The sequence below is a fragment of the Nipponia nippon genome, unplaced genomic scaffold, assembly GCF_047370975.1.
Source record: "Nipponia nippon isolate SJK-2023a ecotype South Korea unplaced genomic scaffold, ASM4737097v1 scaffold_9, whole genome shotgun sequence".
NCBI classification, from domain to species: domain Eukaryota; kingdom Metazoa; phylum Chordata; class Aves; order Pelecaniformes; family Threskiornithidae; genus Nipponia; species Nipponia nippon.
In genome coordinates this window covers 1427946-1445757 of record NW_028262413.1, presented here as the reverse complement: position 1 = coordinate 1445757, position 17812 = coordinate 1427946, and the positions used below count along the sequence as shown (strand labels likewise).

The 17812-nt window shown below is 37.0% G+C and overlaps 1 protein-coding gene across 8 annotated transcripts in view; it reads left to right on the top strand.

Moving 5' to 3' along the window:
* Positions 1 to 12385, top strand: part of ARHGEF3 (Rho guanine nucleotide exchange factor 3) — a 142265-nt gene extending 129880 nt beyond the window's left edge. For 7 of the 8 annotated variants that reach the window (XM_087744993.1, XM_087744990.1, XM_087744995.1 and 4 more), the window contains 7 exons: positions 1565 to 1627; positions 1956 to 2052; positions 2154 to 2230; positions 3753 to 4010; positions 6296 to 6466; positions 9006 to 9192; positions 10154 to 12384. In XM_087744993.1, the coding sequence (XP_087601119.1) occupies positions 1565 to 1627; positions 1956 to 2052; positions 2154 to 2230; positions 3753 to 4010; positions 6296 to 6466; positions 9006 to 9192; positions 10154 to 10500 (1200 nt within the window). In that variant the 3' untranslated portion in view covers positions 10501 to 12384. Of the gene's footprint in view, positions 1 to 1564; positions 1628 to 1955; positions 2053 to 2153; positions 2231 to 3752; positions 4011 to 6295; positions 6467 to 9005; positions 9193 to 10153 lie in introns of all 8 variants that reach the window. The other variant, XM_087744994.1, reaches the window with a different exon arrangement.
* The last annotated feature ends 5427 nt before the right edge of the window (positions 12386 to 17812 follow it).

Genomic DNA, 17812 nt, shown 5'->3' with positions numbered 1-17812 from the left:
TCCTTAGTAAGTGTGAAGTTACTAAGATGTCTTGTACTGTGAGTGGCTGCGTGTACACGTTCACTGTGGCAGTTTCTGTAGTGATGGTTGATACTCTCATGTTTCATTTTGTGGTTCTAGTAATGATAGATGAGCATGCTATTTCAGGAACAGGTATTCATCAAGTGATATGTACACGCAGAAATGCACAATCATTTCCCGTGTTGGAAAAGTGTCTTTGAGGAAGTTTTCAGTGCTAGAAAGATGAATATTGATCAAAAGATGTATCTTTCAAAGCAAAAAAAGAGTACGTCAGTGGTTTTAATGTGTTGTGCGTGACAAATTCTAAATAGTTGATGTTGCAGCCAATGACAGAGCTCCTGCGGAATCAAGAATTCTTTTTTTCTACAGAAATTTCTAGCAATATCAACAAAGTTTATAACAATATCTCTGAGAATACTTCAGGGACTGAGTCACAAATCAAACGAGTAACATCAAGTATTTCTTGTGCAGATTTTAACATTGTATCAGAATTCATAGGAAATAACTCTTAAAACTGAGAACTTCGAAGGCAGCATATTGAAAAATAAACTGTAGAAATTGTTTGCGTAGTGTAAGAGTCATTGCTGTCTTGGGACAGAAGCCAGGACCCTTCACAGAGCCCAAATAAGTGAGATGTATTCCGGGAAGTTTTGCACGGGGGATCTGCCTTATATTGGTTCTTACACTGCACGCCTCAACAGAGTATCTGAACCGCTCCCAGGCGTGCGCTGCCCGTTAACTCACACCACGGCAAGCCTTCCACGTGCACATATTATCAAGCTAGGAGAACCTGCACTAGCTGAAGATGTTCTTCCACGATTCATGCAGGCTGAAAGCCTTGACTGTAAAGTTAATAATTCTAAGCGACCAAAATGTTGTTAACTCTTACTGTACCCCAGTTTAGAATGACATCATGCAATAAGTAGATACATTGGGTTTTTGATAAGCCAGTGTATTAAGGTGATGGTTATTTTTAATCTGCCAGCTCTAAAGTCTCAAATCTGCTTCAAGACAAGTAACTAATATCAGCAGAGAGTGGAGTAAAGCTCTGCCTTCATAACAAAACAAATGAACGGGTACCAAAATAAAAGTGCTCGCTACCGAAGAAGTGTTTTAAAGAAGGTCTGTCTTTTACTTACTAGACCACCTAGAACGTTTACCACTGCACGTGTAAAAATGGAACGCAACAAACTCCTATGCAAATAGTTGTATAAACGGTTAAGATATAGTCGAGCCAAAATATCACACTTAAGATAGCTCCCCCACCCCGAAACACATCCATTTGAAAAAAAAAAAAAAATTCTGTGGGTATTTCAGATAAGAGAAGCATTTTATGAGCAATCTGATAGAGCTGTGTTTTTAAAAATACTGCACATAATTCTGTAGCTATGGAATAAAGGCTTGTTTTATTCCTGCTGTTAGATTTAGCAGAGAAATTCTGCTACATGGTATTAAGTCAACTGTTCAGAAGGTATCATCAACTCAACAAGTTGAGTACAGATTAAATAAAGATATTGTATAATGTTTGTTTCTCTTTTTACAGGCTATCTTTGAACTTGCCCAGGGAGAAGAAGACTTGATAGAAGATCTGAAGTTAGCAAAAAAGGTCTGTTTTCAAAAGAACAAAACACAACAAACAGCATTCATTGGTTCATACAACTTTTAAAATAACCCTTGCTTTTTATAATCACGAAGACAGTGAGAGGGGAAAAAAGCCAAACCATACTTCTATTTTCCCATTCTTTCTGAAACACTTCAGTGTGCTGCTTTAAATTTTTTAACATATGAAATGGATAGATGAGATGCACTTATGAAACCTTACAATATTGTCAGCAATTGGTCTCTTTTTACTTACAGGGAGCTTCAAATGCTATCACTAATTTTTCAGCTACCAATGATACATTAATTACAGAGCTCCCCTTTTTTCTTTTCAGGCTTATCATGACCCAATGCTTAAACTTTCCATAATGACAGAGCAAGAGTTGAACCAAATTTTTGGAACGTTGGATTCTCTAATTCCTCTACATGAAGGTAAAACTCAAATAGTCTTTGTGTTACTATTGCACATAGATTTATAGTCATCTGGTTCATTAAGTGAAGTTTCTCTCTCTTATTTTTTTAATCATGACCAGATCTTCTTAGGCGACTTCAAGAAGTCAGGAAACCTGATGGATCAACAGAACATGTTGGCCATATTCTTGTGGGTTGGGTAAGGCAGAGTTTTTAATCAATTTGGGGACTTTAGTTTGGAGCTGCAACATAGTTTTTACATTTATCAGACAATTTCCTTTCCATATCTAGCATAACATGTCAAAAAATATGTTCTCAAAGTACTTTTAGAAGGTAAGGCAACTATTTAGAGACATAATGGACTGTTTTCTCTCTTCAGGGATTTTCCATGAAAAGATGTAGACTAGGATTTAATTTTTAAAGCTCTTACTATTCAGGAGATGAGCAGTATTTAATATGCTTCAAATAAAAAATCAAGAGTCAGACTAGAGTTTGTCTGCTGTAGATCATTTAAGAATCTGCCCCCATTTGTATTCTGGTTTCCCAGGGAAATGAAGCTTGAACAGTCACATTGTGTAATGGCACCCTGCAGTTATTTTTCAATGTCAGTCTGTTCCAGCCAAGGTAACAGGTAGTTGTTAGTGCTGTCAAAGATAGTAATTTTCTAAAAGTTTGTTAAAATAAGGCAGACAGGGATACGTGAGAGATGCTATTGCTGCCACACAAAAGAAAAAGTGGGTAAGTTCAGTTTCAGTAGCATCCAACAACATAAACCCTGAAAATAGTTTTTGTTAGCTTTGTTGATAAAATTGCTCATTATATTAAAAAAAGAGCTATTTTTAAAAGGATTTAGATATGTAAAAAGGTTACTTGTAAGTATACATAAGTAATGAAATTGAGCAGGAAAAAAAGGGCTTGGGTTTAAGGGATTAAGTAGTAACATATTCAGCAGCTGTGTGTGAAATAGTGGCCTATTGTAAACATGAGAAACACTATCACCACTAATACATAATGCAAATACTTAGTGATAAGCTTCTAAGTGTCAAAGATTATCTCTCTTTTTCTTTGCATAAAGTGATTTTAAATATATTTACTTTCTGGTGTGTTTGAACACCAGTGAACTTCTCATGGTCCAAATATGTCCGAGTCTAACTTCCTTTGTTGAAGATTTTACATATAATTGTGTGTTAATATAGCAGGTTTTGTAAATGGATCTATTGTTCTAATCGACATACAAGCTAGTTTTTTTCAGATTTAAGGCATGGTTCTGTCATCTTAGTTTGGTCAGGGTTCTTGAGGGCAATATAGAAGTTTGACTATAGAATTTTGCTTGGCTAAAAAGGCCAGGTCTGGGAGCACTCATTCCTAGGCTTTTGTTTCCATTCACAATGAAAATCAGACTTCCGTGTTCAACTATTGTCTGCACAAAGTAGTGCTCAGTCTTAAGTCACAGATATCTGTAATGCTTTGGAATAATACTGGAGATCTCTAGGAACCGAGAGATGAGCTAGTGCTTCTAAAGGATTTAAATGATGAACAAGGTGGTCAGAGGACCCTTGTAAACCTTATCTTTGTTGGAAACATTATCATCAAGAAATTGTGGATAAATCTCCAGAAAAAAGATTCTCAGCATGAGTTCTAACATCCTGAATCACTTGAAACTTTCTATATAGCAAACTGTGCTTTGTTTCAGCTGGAGAATAACTTATTCCTTTCCTCAGCTTCCATGCCTGAACTCCTATGATAGCTACTGCAGCAATCAAGTAGCAGCCAAAGCTTTATTGGATCACAAGAAACAAGATCATAGAGTCCAAGACTTCCTACAGCGCTGCTTAGAGTCCCCCTTTAGTCGCAAACTGGACCTTTGGAATTTCCTTGACATCCCAAGAAGCCGTTTGGTTAAATACCCATTACTACTCAGAGAGATTTTGAGACACACACCAAATGATCATCCAGATCAGCAGCACCTTGAAGAAGCTGTGAGTTACTGTTGGGTTTGGGTTTTTTTAGGAGACTATAGCACTTTTAGCTTATTAATGGATTAAGGGACGCTATGTAAAATACGGAAATGCTAATACTTATACAAACAGCCGAAACTAATACATGAAATATCTAGCCCTGCTCCCCCAATTAAATCCTATTTCAGTAGCAAAGTGATACTAAAAAAAAAAAAAAGTAGGGGATGGGAGGTGTTTTCCACAGCTCTTGTCTGATCCCTGTCCATTTTGTATTTACCTTTCAATGTTGCATTGTTCTAATCCGAGTAATGTGGACGTTTCTTTTCAGGTTTTAGATCATTTAAATCCGTTTTATTCCCTGGCTTGAGAACTTTACATAACCTCTGAATCTAGATTAATTGTCGTCTGTGGGAACGTTGTTGAAATTTGCCTTCATTCTGTCTTTCATTTGGAATAGCGTTGCACTTTCTGAAGTAAAACCAGAGGGATAAAACCAAGGCTTTAAAAATTCCTTATTAATAGAAAGGGACCTGATTCAGATATTCTGAAAGGTTCTTTCCCATATATGTGTGTGTGTGTATATATATTAAAAAAATGCAGTAACATGTGCACGCATGCAAATGTGTAGCGGATTTGTTTGAAACACACTTGTAAATTCATGAATAAGTATAATCAGTGTCATACTGCTTTTTAATAGTATTTAAATATAAGTAAATGTCAGTAATATTTTGAGGGCAAAATTAACTATTTGCCTAGACTTTAATATTTTGTGTATTTTAGTATTTCTTTGCTGAAAAATGACAGCCCTTCTTTTTTTGGGAAGTGCATATTTCAGAACACGCGTACCTGACCGCTACTGCTCTGCTATTCCTTCCCCAAATCCCTTGCCCAGCTCAACTTCTCTGTTGTAAAATTGGACAGCTGTGGTTTAAATTCAAAGCTTGGGTACTCGCATTTAGATGTAATCTATAAGGTACATTTTCCCCTGGTGCGTATTCTTTCAAACTCAAACAAAACCCCATAAATATCTCAAAGAATTCTTCTGCTTATTTCTAAGGTTTGATTTTCTGCATAATGTCTGGTAATATCTTTAAAAAATATTTTAAATGCTTTCTTCTAGTACTTGTATTAGCTAATTGTTTAATAAAATATGATCAGGATTTTTTTCTTGATATTTCAATAGCCTTACATAGCTTTGTGGTATTCTGCTTCAGCAGAACACTGTTTATCTTATAGTGATGTATTTCAGAAATTGTATATTTGCCAAGTTAAATTAGGAAACAGAAATTACTCTATGTGGTTGGCTCTTAGCACTGTTTTAGCCTTATGAAGTGCATTTGTCTTCCTGTCTGGCAGTCTGCTGTAAGCACGTTGGGCCAAGCTGATGCCAGACGAATCTGGGATCAGCAGTGTCTCGAATTCTCTCTTTGGGCATGTATGTCAGCCCATTCCCCTGCTCCACCTCCAGTTATTTAACAGAGGAATTTGATCCGTCTAAGCAGCCTATGATCACTATTAGAGTTGACTAAAACCAACAGAACGTCACATCCACATGCCCAATTAAGGAGCCATATTTTAAGTTTCAGATAAATTGATCTCAAAGCCCTTAAAGGCTGCATAGTATAAGGAAGTTCAAGATAGGGAGTGTATTTTTATAGAAAAGGCAAAGCTTTCTTTTAAATGTTTTTTAAAGCAAAAAGGCAAAATAATTATTACTTTCAATTGTAAAATTGTAGGTATATGCAAGTAGTGGAATTGTACAATAAAATTAATTTACCGTATTTCCAGAGGGTAACTTTCATAATGAACAAAAGTTGAGAATTTAGTGTTTTGGGTATGTTCTGCAGGATAAGAATCTTCATAGTTCTTCCGTTTCTTGTTCTCTGATACAATGCAGCAGTTTTCAGAGAATTATAACCTATTTTAAATATTTTTAAGGCAGGTTATTTGTCCTGTGTCATTTATTGGCACATTTCAGCAGACAAAAATACATCTGATTTTATTTCCTACATCTGTTTATCTTAATTCTGCCTATTTAGGTTTGACATAAAGAGATAAATATCAGATTTTTAAGCCATTGTTAGAAACAATGATAAAGCCAAGCTAAAGTGTCTTTATACACTGTAGTCTGCTTAATTCTGTTGCTAATATTAATACTCTTACAGACTGGTCTTCAAAAAATTTATGAAAAATATACTGTAAATTAAAATGTATTTTCTTGCAGCTACAGTTCAAATTATTAGGAGATAGCTCTGAATATTGGACTGTCTAATTAAAGTTCATGTGTTTTCATTGTTTTTCTGTAGATAAATATAATTCAGGGCATAGTGGCTGAAATCAACATAAAGACTGGTGAATCTGAATGCCGGTATTACAAAGAGAGACTTATTTATCTTGAAGAAGGCCAAAGGGATTCATTGATTGATAATTCACGTGTTGTATGTTGTCACGGTGAACTGAAGAACAACAGGGGCGTGGTAAGGAATAAATATTTTGTCATAAATAGCTTTTAAAGATATCTTCATTTCGCATGGCAGGTAAAAGAGCTGTGAATATACGTGCAGAAACATCACCCTCTCATATATAGGAAGTTGATAAATATTAGCTAGTATATGTAACGCTCATCTTTTTTGTTAGCAGTCAGATATCTGTATATGGAGATAATAAGCTTATACATGTCTCTGTCTCTTAAGGGGACCTAACAACATCCTGGCTAAACTGTAAATCTGATAAATTTCAGTAAAACTTGCAGGGGAAAAAAAGCAAATAAGAAACGTATTTCTGGTCTCAGAGACACGATAGTAATGTCTATAATGACACACAAAATGTACTAACAAATTTTAAATCTGTTGAAGGCTGTGGTTATTAAGAATGTTTTACTTGATTATTTGTTGAAGTCAAAGTTAATTTATTGACCAGAAAAATTTGGTATTTGATACTGTGAATTCCAGTCTCCTGGAGTCTGCACTATTGATAAGTGTCATAAGCTGAGCTTTCCTTTTAAAAACAAAAACAAAAACCAAACAAAACCATGCAGATTAGTAGAGATATTAATAGAAGAGAAACCAGTCATTCCTAGAGGTTGTTTTTTTTTCCCCAAGGTTAAATAGAAACAACATGAAATTTTGAATGGACAAACAATGAAAAAAGATCTTTTTCTCATTAACTGAGCTTACGAAAGTTTTTTATTAAAAAAACAACCAACAAAGTAAGCAGGATTCTAAATGCATTTTTCAGCATTGAGAGTGCTTCTATGTAGCATGTTTATGCCTACAGTAGAAGGATCATGTTTTACCGTGCGGCTGAGTTGGAAAGATGAAATAGGTGCCGTTTTCTGGTTCACCCGAAAAAGTTCAGGCAAGCAGATAATGTATAGCAAGCTAGCAGGAAGACACTGGCAAATTTAATCTTTCTGGTGAACTTTATTTATTCCATCCACACTACCCCTGCCTTTCTTTGGTAGCATAACATTAAGTATATAATTAATTATTTTCAATTTATGAACAGTATTTAAAATTCCCCACCATTTTTGGGAGGTTTCCACACTGACGTATTCCTTGAACACAGTTGACAGTGTGGGATATTTTTGTTCGTGCATTTCTTTGATTTGAGGTGAAAAACAGGTTATTCATATCTTAATGTTACCAGTCTCCTTTTCACACCTGCTATTACGGAGTATTAGCTATTGCAGCAAGCAAGAGATCTCACCATTGAAAGGAGTTCCATAGGACTTCCACTAAAATCAGCCATAACAAAGCTTTACATTATAAACAATCTGCAACATTTTGTGGATGATAGTTTGAAAACTGAGTTTCAGAATAAACAAGGTATTTTTGCTACACATTCAGAATATTAAAAAAAAAACAAACCCCAGTCCTACTTAACAGGCAAACATCCATACCTGTATATACCTCAAATGTTTAATCTCAGGCATTGTTGCTTTCTTTCGTATGTCATTCATATGAGAAGGTAGCCATTTGTTGAACATATAAACTGAAACACATAAGGGATAGATTCTTTGCCAGACTCTGCATAGTGTCGCTGTTAATACAAAAGATGACAGCGCTGAGGAATAAGGAACAAACAAAAAGTTTAGGTGTGTGTCCTGCAAAGACGGAGAGAGGCACAAGTGGAAGAAAATTGGACTATTCGTGGATATAAAATGAGGCATCTCTTGTGGAAAAATAGAATGAAGATGGACTTTTTCTATATCAGAAGACTGCCAGGGCATACTGGGAAAGGTTTCTGCTATAATTACTTCTTTCGTTATAGTTTTTTGAAAACATGAGCTACTGGAAGATGGGACAGTGAGCTAAATGGATCTGAAGATCTGTCTTGTGTTAAAACTGCAAATAATGTGTCTGTTTAGAGTTAGAGTCAGGTCAACTTTAGAAGCAAAGAACAGTTACTTGTGACTGGGAAGAAAATTTTGGCAGTGAAAAAAATTAATTCCAATGTGTGATATCAAGTGAAATGAATTTAAAATTTCAGTTTGTTTATTACCGGAAGCCACTGGAGATGGCAAAACGTGAGGAAGAACATAATTTAACAGGTGCCTTGTGCCAGCTAGGAGCAAAAGTAATTTTCTGAGCTTCAAAGAGCTGTGATGAAGCTGATTGTGAGCAGCACGTGAATTGTAAAAAGACTGCTCATAATTGTTCATTGAAAGTATTTGGATGAAGAAGATTACCTGTTTCTTAGTAACGCAGGCAGGATGCGTATAAGCATGCTGCTGTAGAGAGAGCTTCCAAATGTCATGCACGTTTCAAGGCCTCAACACCAGAAGATTAATTAGGATCATGACACAAGAAACAGAGGAGAGGACAGGAAAAATAATTTTAGAAGTTTTTAAATTGTTGTATTTACATATTTACATGCTGTTGTGCCATAAGACTTCTAAATAGTGGGAAGAGAGGAATCCTTATTCTGACTGTTGAAAACATAAGTTTAAATAAATTTGGTTTAATGATGTTCTAAAGAAGCGATAATGCTTTATTATTTATTAATTTTTAACAGAAACTGCATGTCTTCCTCTTTGAAGAAGTGTTGGTAATTACTCGAGCTATCGCCCATAATGAACAGCTCTGCTACCAGCTGTATCGGCAGCCAATTCCGGTGAGGGAGCTTGTGCTAGAAGACTTGCAAGATGGAGAGGTGCGACTGGGTGGATCCATACGTGGTGCATTCAGCAACAACGAGAGAAGTATGACTATACCTTTTATTATTTGCTCATATAGGATCATTATAACCTTAAGACACCTACTAATGAGACATCAGAATGTTTTCTCTAACATTCACATTATCTAGATCCAACACCTTGATTTTTATTTCAAACTGGTTTATTACGTTGTAACTTGCTTCTTTTAGATTGTTTCTCAAAGTTCACTGTATTGATAATGGGATTTCTCCACACACCTGCTTCTGTACTGAATTGAGAAGGGGAGAATATGTAGAATGTAGTGGCAAAACCACAAAATTATAAGCAAGTGTATTTTGAAATCTTAAGCTTTAGCTGTTCTGACTTTCCTTGTATTATGGAGACATTGATTGCTATTCCATAACTAAGTCTTTCAGCTGACAGATCATTAATGTAGGGCTCAGTGTTAAGACTGCAGCTATTCATGTTAATGTCAAGAGGTAAGAGTTAATGTCCTTCTAATTAAGCATATTATAAAGATGCTTGTTTCTGTTACAAGGGTCCTTTGAATCTCACTCATCTTGTGAAAAATTTGAGGGTTTTTTTGTATGTATTCACTTTATTAGTGAAGTGAATGGAAGAGATGAGGCAATCTCCGGCTGACACAAGGCACAGTATTCAGTGAAGGTTCTGGAAATCTGCTTTGCAGAGAAGTAGGAGGAGAGGCATTGCAGTGTGGGAGAAGCCTTAATCCTGCTGATTCACTTAAAGCTTTATGGGTAGTTCATGCCTGGCGGAACCAAAATTGTTTAAACCAGCAATAAGATATTATTAGAAGTGCTTGTGGTGTTCTGTGTCCTTGCCCCACAAAACAAGGAGATACCCAGACTCCTCTCTCTGGTCTGACATGGTATTGGCAGGAAAACACCTTAAGTCAAAGATTTTGCAGATTCTGTTATATACTCTTTGATTATAAAATCCATTCAGCCAAAGCATTCAGTGTTTTGATATGTATTGTTTCTTTCAGTCAAAAACTTCTTTAGAGTCAGCTTCAAAAATGGATCTCAAAGCCAGACTCACTCACTCCAAGCCAATGACTCCTTCAACAAACAACAGTGGCTTAACTGTATCCGCCAGGCCAAAGAAAAAGTTACGTGTGCAGGCAAAGCTGGCGTGCTGAACTCGGAAGCGCATTTTCTTTTGTCACCAAATGGCAGCAGAGTACCCCAGGGAGAAACGGCGCTTGAGCGGATGGACCAATCGGACTGTGAGTCGGACTGTAGCATGGACACCAGCGAGGTCAGCGTCGACTGTGAACGTATGGAACAGGCAAACTCCTGTGAACATGAAAAGCAAATAGAAACCAATGTTTGACAAAAACTTACAGTTCGTGGAAGAAAATCTGTCTCTTACCTGTACAGTATTTGCATTCCATACACGGAACCATTTGGAGAAGCACTTTTAAAATATTTTTTGTGACAGTGTCAATGCAGCCCTTCTTGTATTTGTACCTATGAGTGTAGTACTGTAACTGCCGATCTGTATAAGCTGGAGTCTCTTGCAACTCATGTCCTGTGCTTATATTCCCTAAACATCTAAGGTGGATGAAAGAGGTACTTGACCAGTTATTCCCAATGTCCTGCTGTAAACAGAATCTCTAAACTACTGTTCATATGTGCGTTACATAAAGAATCTTTTCATAATTTTTAAAAGTACTTTATTTGCCCTTTAATGGGGCAGCTGAAGATGTGGACTTAATATGGAGTTTCAGGATGGGTATCAAGATCGTAAGTTTTCATAAAGGCATGGAAGGGAAAAATAGTTTCTCGGAAGAAAAGAAAACATCTTGCAATATCCTGTCTGAACTCTTGCGGTGTTAAATCAACAAGAACTATAAACAACGGGCCATGTAACCAGTGGCTCTTTAGGGATTAATTTTTCAAAATGAAGCACTCTCCTAAGATCCAGCAACCAAACTTATTAAAATCTGGTCAGTTAAGTGGTCAGCGTAGTGCCATGGTTTATTTATCAAAGCATGTAATGCTAAAAATAATCAACTGGAGAAAAAAAAACCCCAACCTCTACAGCCAGCACTGAGTTAAATGAAATGCTAAGAATACTGGGTATTTGTAAATAAGCTGATAGTTTGCTTTCAGTGCCATATATATATATACACACACATACATTATCCCAAACAGGATAAGAATGGAAAAAAAAATAATTTTGCTTGTGAATAGGCCCTCTTCAGCATTTTGCACTCCACTGACCTCCACTGTTGGTTTTAAACACCACTAAACTAATGTTAAAACATTTAATTTTCTGTAAATGTCTGTTTACAATTACATATAGTTGTTTTTTAAACTAAGTGACAATTTTATATAAATGGTGCTCTACAAATACCCTATGGGATTATGTAGAGAAAGTTTAAACAAAAAGGGAATTGCTTTTCCTTTAGGATGTATTACATCTTTATATTTTTCTCAAGTTTTGTTTTAAAGTTTTTGTTGCATTTAATCTCATGCTGGAATTGGGAATGTTACTGTGTTTTCTGGTGGCTGATTTAATCTACTCATTATGATGAGAAGCAGATGAGTCACTTAAATGCAGTCTAAAACACTCAGTTCAACATCCTGTTGCTTTTCAGGAATCCCTGGGTAAGATTTTATTTCTTAGTATAAGAAATAATGCCAGTGCTGTATGGCAAGCTATGAAAATGATATATTAATAAGTTTAAATGATCCTTGATAGCACACAAGATAACCTGTGCAAAGTACTCATACCAACAAAAGTAGAAAAACTGCTAAATTATTGCCAAAAACGTTTTTCTTGTGTTCTACAAGTTTACAGAAAATAGTAAATGTCAAGTATCTTACATATATATATGCTCATGCGCATTACAGAAATCAGTGTGACAAGATGATAAACAATATGAACCAAGGTATTTTTATTTTTTAGAAAATGTCATTTTTACCCTATAGAACATATTTCCGTATTTATAGTTTTTCAAAAAAGTCAATTTTCTGTTTCAGGCTTTGTAATTTATTTCAACTGCTTCATTTTTAGAGCTGAATGAGTATGCCAGTGAAGAGAGAAAGGAAAAATTTGCAGAAGAAAAGGCATAGGAAAGCATATTAGACGATGAACCATTTTCATACAACCTGTTCAGCAGAACGTTTAAAAAGAGCGAAAAAAGGTGTAAAGTGTTCAGATAGAGAAGAAAGAATGAATGTGTATATTTTTTTTCTCTCTCTTTTTTTTTTTTTTTTTTTTTTTTTTAAATAATAGCCTTAAACTTTTCTGGAAGCATTTCAAATAAATTACATTAAACCATTTTGAATTTTATTTGGTTTGGTTGTTTGTGCAAGAAGACTACAAAAAGATTTCGACGGTGCGTACAGTGAGTCTTAACATATGTGACCAGCGCTTTTATTTTGGTTCTCTTGGAAGCGTTGCATATTTGGATCTAATTTGCTAGATACAAAATAGTAATGAAGAAACAAGTCACTGCACTCAATTCAGCGCATTCCCCAACGTTTTGTGTTATGTAATCAATTTAGCAAGTAGGTGGAACAAAAAATTAGTGTCCTGCCATCAGTTTCTCTCTCCTGATTCCTTGTGGGTCGCATCTCTACTAAATATATATTATTCCAAAACATTGAGACGATGAATTCTGGGGCACGTAAAAAGCCACAAGCCAGCCGGTGAATCTCAGAAGAATAATTTCCATTTGTGTACTATCATTTAGCATCATGTTCGACATACTGCAGTGCAGGTGTTTCAGTTTTGCTTTGTAGCTGACATGCACTTAGCAACTGATTTGATCTAATAAAGCTTAATGATGGGTTTTTTTTCAAATCATCTTCAGGAATAAGACTTCCACTTTAAGAATCCTAATATCATCCTGGATTTGGTTAGCTTGTTTTGCGCTTAGCACTTTTAAAATGCTGCTGCTTTTGAAAGAATTGCTTTTGATTGGGGGAGGGAGGCACGGACAATAAAACGTACCAAAAAGGATGGGTAAAATGTAAAATGCTGAATGCAAAGTAAAGAGGAAACATAATGTAAGTAACTATGTCAAAGTGATCATCACGGTTAGTAATCCTGATGTCAGCAGGATGGAGTCTGAGAAGCTGCAGCAGTGAAGTGGCACGCGTACTGCGGCCATGCAGTATGTATAGGCCTCTGCATGGTTCTTACGCAGAAAATTGCTTCTGATTTCTCAGGTCGCCCACCATTGCACGTATAGTGCTTCCACTACGGAGAGAGCGCAAAGCTGTGTAATCTTCGTATTGGATCTCTGAGGGATCTTGGATCACTCGTGTCTCAGACGGAAGAGTAGTGCCATGGCAAGGAAGTGAACGAGAGCGGGTGGAGTGTGTAAAAAAGGCAAGAGGCAGTGAAGAGCTGGAGGCGTCAAGGGCTTCCGAGACCGCCATGAGGGGGTGGCAAAATAAGGAGAGGACTGCAGATGCTGGTGAGTTCCAGCTCCTTTAAATCTGAGGTGTGAGTACTCTGGATCTCATGGTCTGGGAGAAGAGTGAGTGGCGAGGCATCTTGCTCTCGAGAGCAGGAAGCCAGTAGTCTGATGTGAGAGCTTCGTACCTTTTTGACAAATCTTACCAACCTGTTGGCTCTTGTATTCCTGGTAGGAGCAGACAGTCAGGGTAGTCTTGGCTTGTGGAAAGATCTGATGAACCAGAAGTAATAACGGTAAAAGCATAGATTGTCTTGACTGAGAAAGAAAGGTAAGCAAAGAGAATGTCCTTGAAGTGTTTGAAATATATGGGTCCCCCGAGACTACGAAAGAAAATGTAACTGTGGTCTTTGGTTCCCTAGATTTGGTCTGCAGCACTGAAAAGAACAATGCAGGATGAAGACCTGTCTCCTGGAACAGAAAGGTCTGCTATGAGACAGCAGGAGCACCTAGTTTGAAGTCTGTGAAGCTCAGTACCAAGGAGTCAATTGCCAGAATCTGGGTAAAAGGCCCAAAGTTGAACTCCAAGGTAGACAAGGTATTTCTCAGGGGTGACTCCTATTCAGCATGACCCAGCTGACCCAGGGATACTGCCTTAGGAATGCCTCTGCAATAGTGAGAAGCAGGTTTCACAGAAATTTCTAGAGTTTGAAAGATATATCAGAACATGTAGATGTCAGTTTAATCAACTGCTGGTTTTGAAAAAGTTGATGTTTTAGGGTGACACTGTCTGGTGCTTAGATCCTGGGAATCCAGACTGTCTGCTAACAGAGCCAGAAACTGAGTTCCACATATATGGAAGAAGGTTTGTTTCCTTTGAATATGGGGTTCCAGGTCCAGAATGGACAGTTCTTCCATATTTCATGCTTACTCATGAATCCTGATTTTAAAATACTGTAATCTCTTCTACAGGTTGATGCTGCCATCTACTGGAAATACTTGCATATTTTTAGAGCTGATTTGATTACTTCAGATCTTAAATATTTTAAGATTTTAAATGTATTAATAACTATAAACCAAAATTCAGTATTTTAAAAAATACAAGTAGATCTTTCCAGACTTTCACCTGTAGGTCACAGATTTGTTAGAAAAAAGTACTAGGTGAATTTCTGCTATTAATCCCTGCCTTTACAGAGAGAAGTCGAGACTACTTCCCCAGTTTGTCTCACTTTTTACTATCATAGGCACATTTTCTCCATGGCTGGTGAATGATACTAAAGCTCCTTCCAAGTGTGTAAATTGGGTTTTTTCTCTGAATATTCTGAAGGTGCCTCTCTTTGCATGGTCTATGAAGAAAGTTTAATTATACAGTTCTCCTATCTTTGATCTCTTGGCACGTAAAATTTAGTCAGCATGAATACCCATGCTGAAAATTAGCACTTAAACATTTGAATAAATGAGGTATGTTTTGTATCACTAGAGTAATTTCTGGAAAGTAAAATAGTAATTTCTGGTTATTTAAATTAAACTGTAACAGTATGCTCAGATGAAATAATATTTTGCATTTCTAAAAAGAAGAAAATTAACTCTATCCCAGCCGAAACCAGGACTCTTTCATAGAAGAATACTGAGGTAATGTCTGGAGCAAGCACCCAAGTTTGTTCCTTGAGCATGGAGCCTTATGCAACCCTCCCTTATAAATGTCCTTTATTTGGGGGCTATAAATCTGGTCTACATCTGTATTACTAATGCATTACGTATCATCTGATTTCAGAATCAAAGGGGTCTGCAGCTGCTTTGTACTTGGGTGGGAAACCACTTGGTGCAAGCCAGGGAGCCGTGGTTGAATGCTTGGCAAATATCAGAAACCAGAAACTAGAAAGACAATAAGGTGACAGATTTTATAACCTTTATTTACTTCAGAGTATTCAGCTAATCTCTTCCTGTAGTGATTTTTCACTGAACCTTTGTTTTGTGAACTGGGATTATTGCTACCTATGTTATATCTATCAGGATTTAAGATTTATAGTGGTACAGCGATCCAGAATTGTTGCATCATTTATCAAGTAGTACTTAGTAATTTTTGTGATGATCTCTCCCAGTCTTACGTTAATTAATACATAAAATAATTTTGTACAACTGCAAAGATGTCCCTTTTTAAAGCAAGTGGTACGTTAGGAAAACATCTTTGGATGTTGTTTGGTAAATGAGCAAGACTTCTTCATGCATTGCTTGCATTTGTTATGATGTACGCCTATGATGTTTATATTTCTTGTTACTGAACACATCTAAATACATTGCAAACATGTGCTTTAGCATATTTTCCAGTATTTGTTGTGAGAGAAAGTGGTAGTAAGCGTACTTCTCACAGTTATAGGGTAACTTCAGTAGACAGTAGTTTCCCCACCTTGTTGCCTTTTTTTGGTCGTCGTTTCTTTAGCGCTTGTTGAATTTATTGGAATGGCTCTATAGTTGATCCATACAAAGTGGCTCCATTCCAGTTACTGGAATACAGTGAAGATAAGCAATTCAGACTCGATGTTTCTTCTGAAGTCTTTGAAATCTTACTGTCGTATGGTTACTCACTGTGGGTAGGTCTTCATCTACTGTGAACAGTATGTCAATAGAGCTATGATAATTCAAACAAGCAAGGAAATAAATGTCATGTATATATGTATACATGCTAAAATTATGTTTTCCTAAAGAAAAAAAACACGTATACTTACTATATCTATAGATATTAACTTAATGGCTCCTGGAAGACCTAATTTTCTTTTGAAAATTCTTTCACCCTGCCCAAAGCATAGATACATTTTTTCAGTAATTCTTTTGGAATGAGAATAGACAATATGGTTGGAAGGACCTACATTAAATAAATGTGAACCCATTTCTGGGGTTTAAGTTGATACAATTTAAACCTCATCCCAGTCACCAAGGACCTAGAGAATATCTCCTCCTCTGCAACAGCATTGTCCGTATTTGATAACTGCTATTATTTATTATTATTATTTTATTATTTATCCTCTCCCTTCTAGACAAAACACCACCATTTTTCCAGTCTTTCATACAACAGTTTAGATTCATGCAGCACAAAAGAATCGTTAGATATGTTCCCAGAAGTTACAGCAGAGTATGTGTAAAATGAGAGTGAGGACACCAACTTAGCTCTGTAGCATTACTGCTCATTTGTGAACGCAGGCAAGCCAGATACAATCAAATCCAAACACCAATCAGCTGAACTAGTTGTATATTGAAGATGTACAAAGCCTGGGAGCGATTTTAACAGCTTTGCCAATTCAGACTTAGTAAAAACAGGTTGACATGTTTGGAGATGCATAATGGATCAACACAGACTTTAATAACAGCAGATGGGTATTTCCATTTTTTTTTTCTTGTATGTGGAAATTCTATTTGAATGAGGTAAAGCACAGCAAAATTATTCTCATAATATATCAACTCATCTGTAATATTCTCTTTACCACCACTGAATCCTCGCAGAGGCAGGACATCAGATTCTCAGGGAGACAGTCTTAATTTATCCATAGGTTGAACGCTGCATTTGTGGGTTTTATTACCTCTGGATAATTGAACACTGTGTTTCTGCAATTAGATAAATGTTTGGTGTTAGGTTTCTGTAATTTATGTAAATTGTAGTTATAGATACTAATTACCCTATTTAAACTTGGCTGGCTCCCTGTCGTGGTTTAACCCCAGCCGGCAGCTGAGCCCCACCCAGCCGCTCGCTCACTCCCCCCGGTGGGATGGGGGAGGGAATCGGAAGGGTAAAAGTGAGGAAACTCCTGGGCTGAGATAAGAACAGTTTAATAGGGAAAGCAAGAGCTGTGCGTGCCAGCAAAGCAAAACAAACCAAAGAATTAATTCAGTGCTTCCCCTCGGCAGGCAGGTGTTCAGCCAGCTCCAGGAAAGCAGGGCTCCGTCACACGTAACGGTGACTTGGGAAGACAGACGCCATCCCTCCGAACGTCCCCCCTTCCTCCTCCTTCCCCCAGCTTTATATGCTGCGCGTGACGCCCTGTGGTGTGGGATATAATATCCCTGGGGGCAGCTGTCCCGGCCGTGTCCCCTCCCAGCTCCCTGTGCCCCCAGCCTGCTCGCTGCTGGGGTGGGGGGGAGGCAGAAAAGGCCTTGGCTCTGTGCAAGCGCTGCTCAGCAATAACTGAAACATCCCTGCGTTATCAACGCTGTTCCCAGCACAAATCCAAAACACAGCCCCACATTAGCTACGATGAAGAAAATTAACTCTACCCCAGC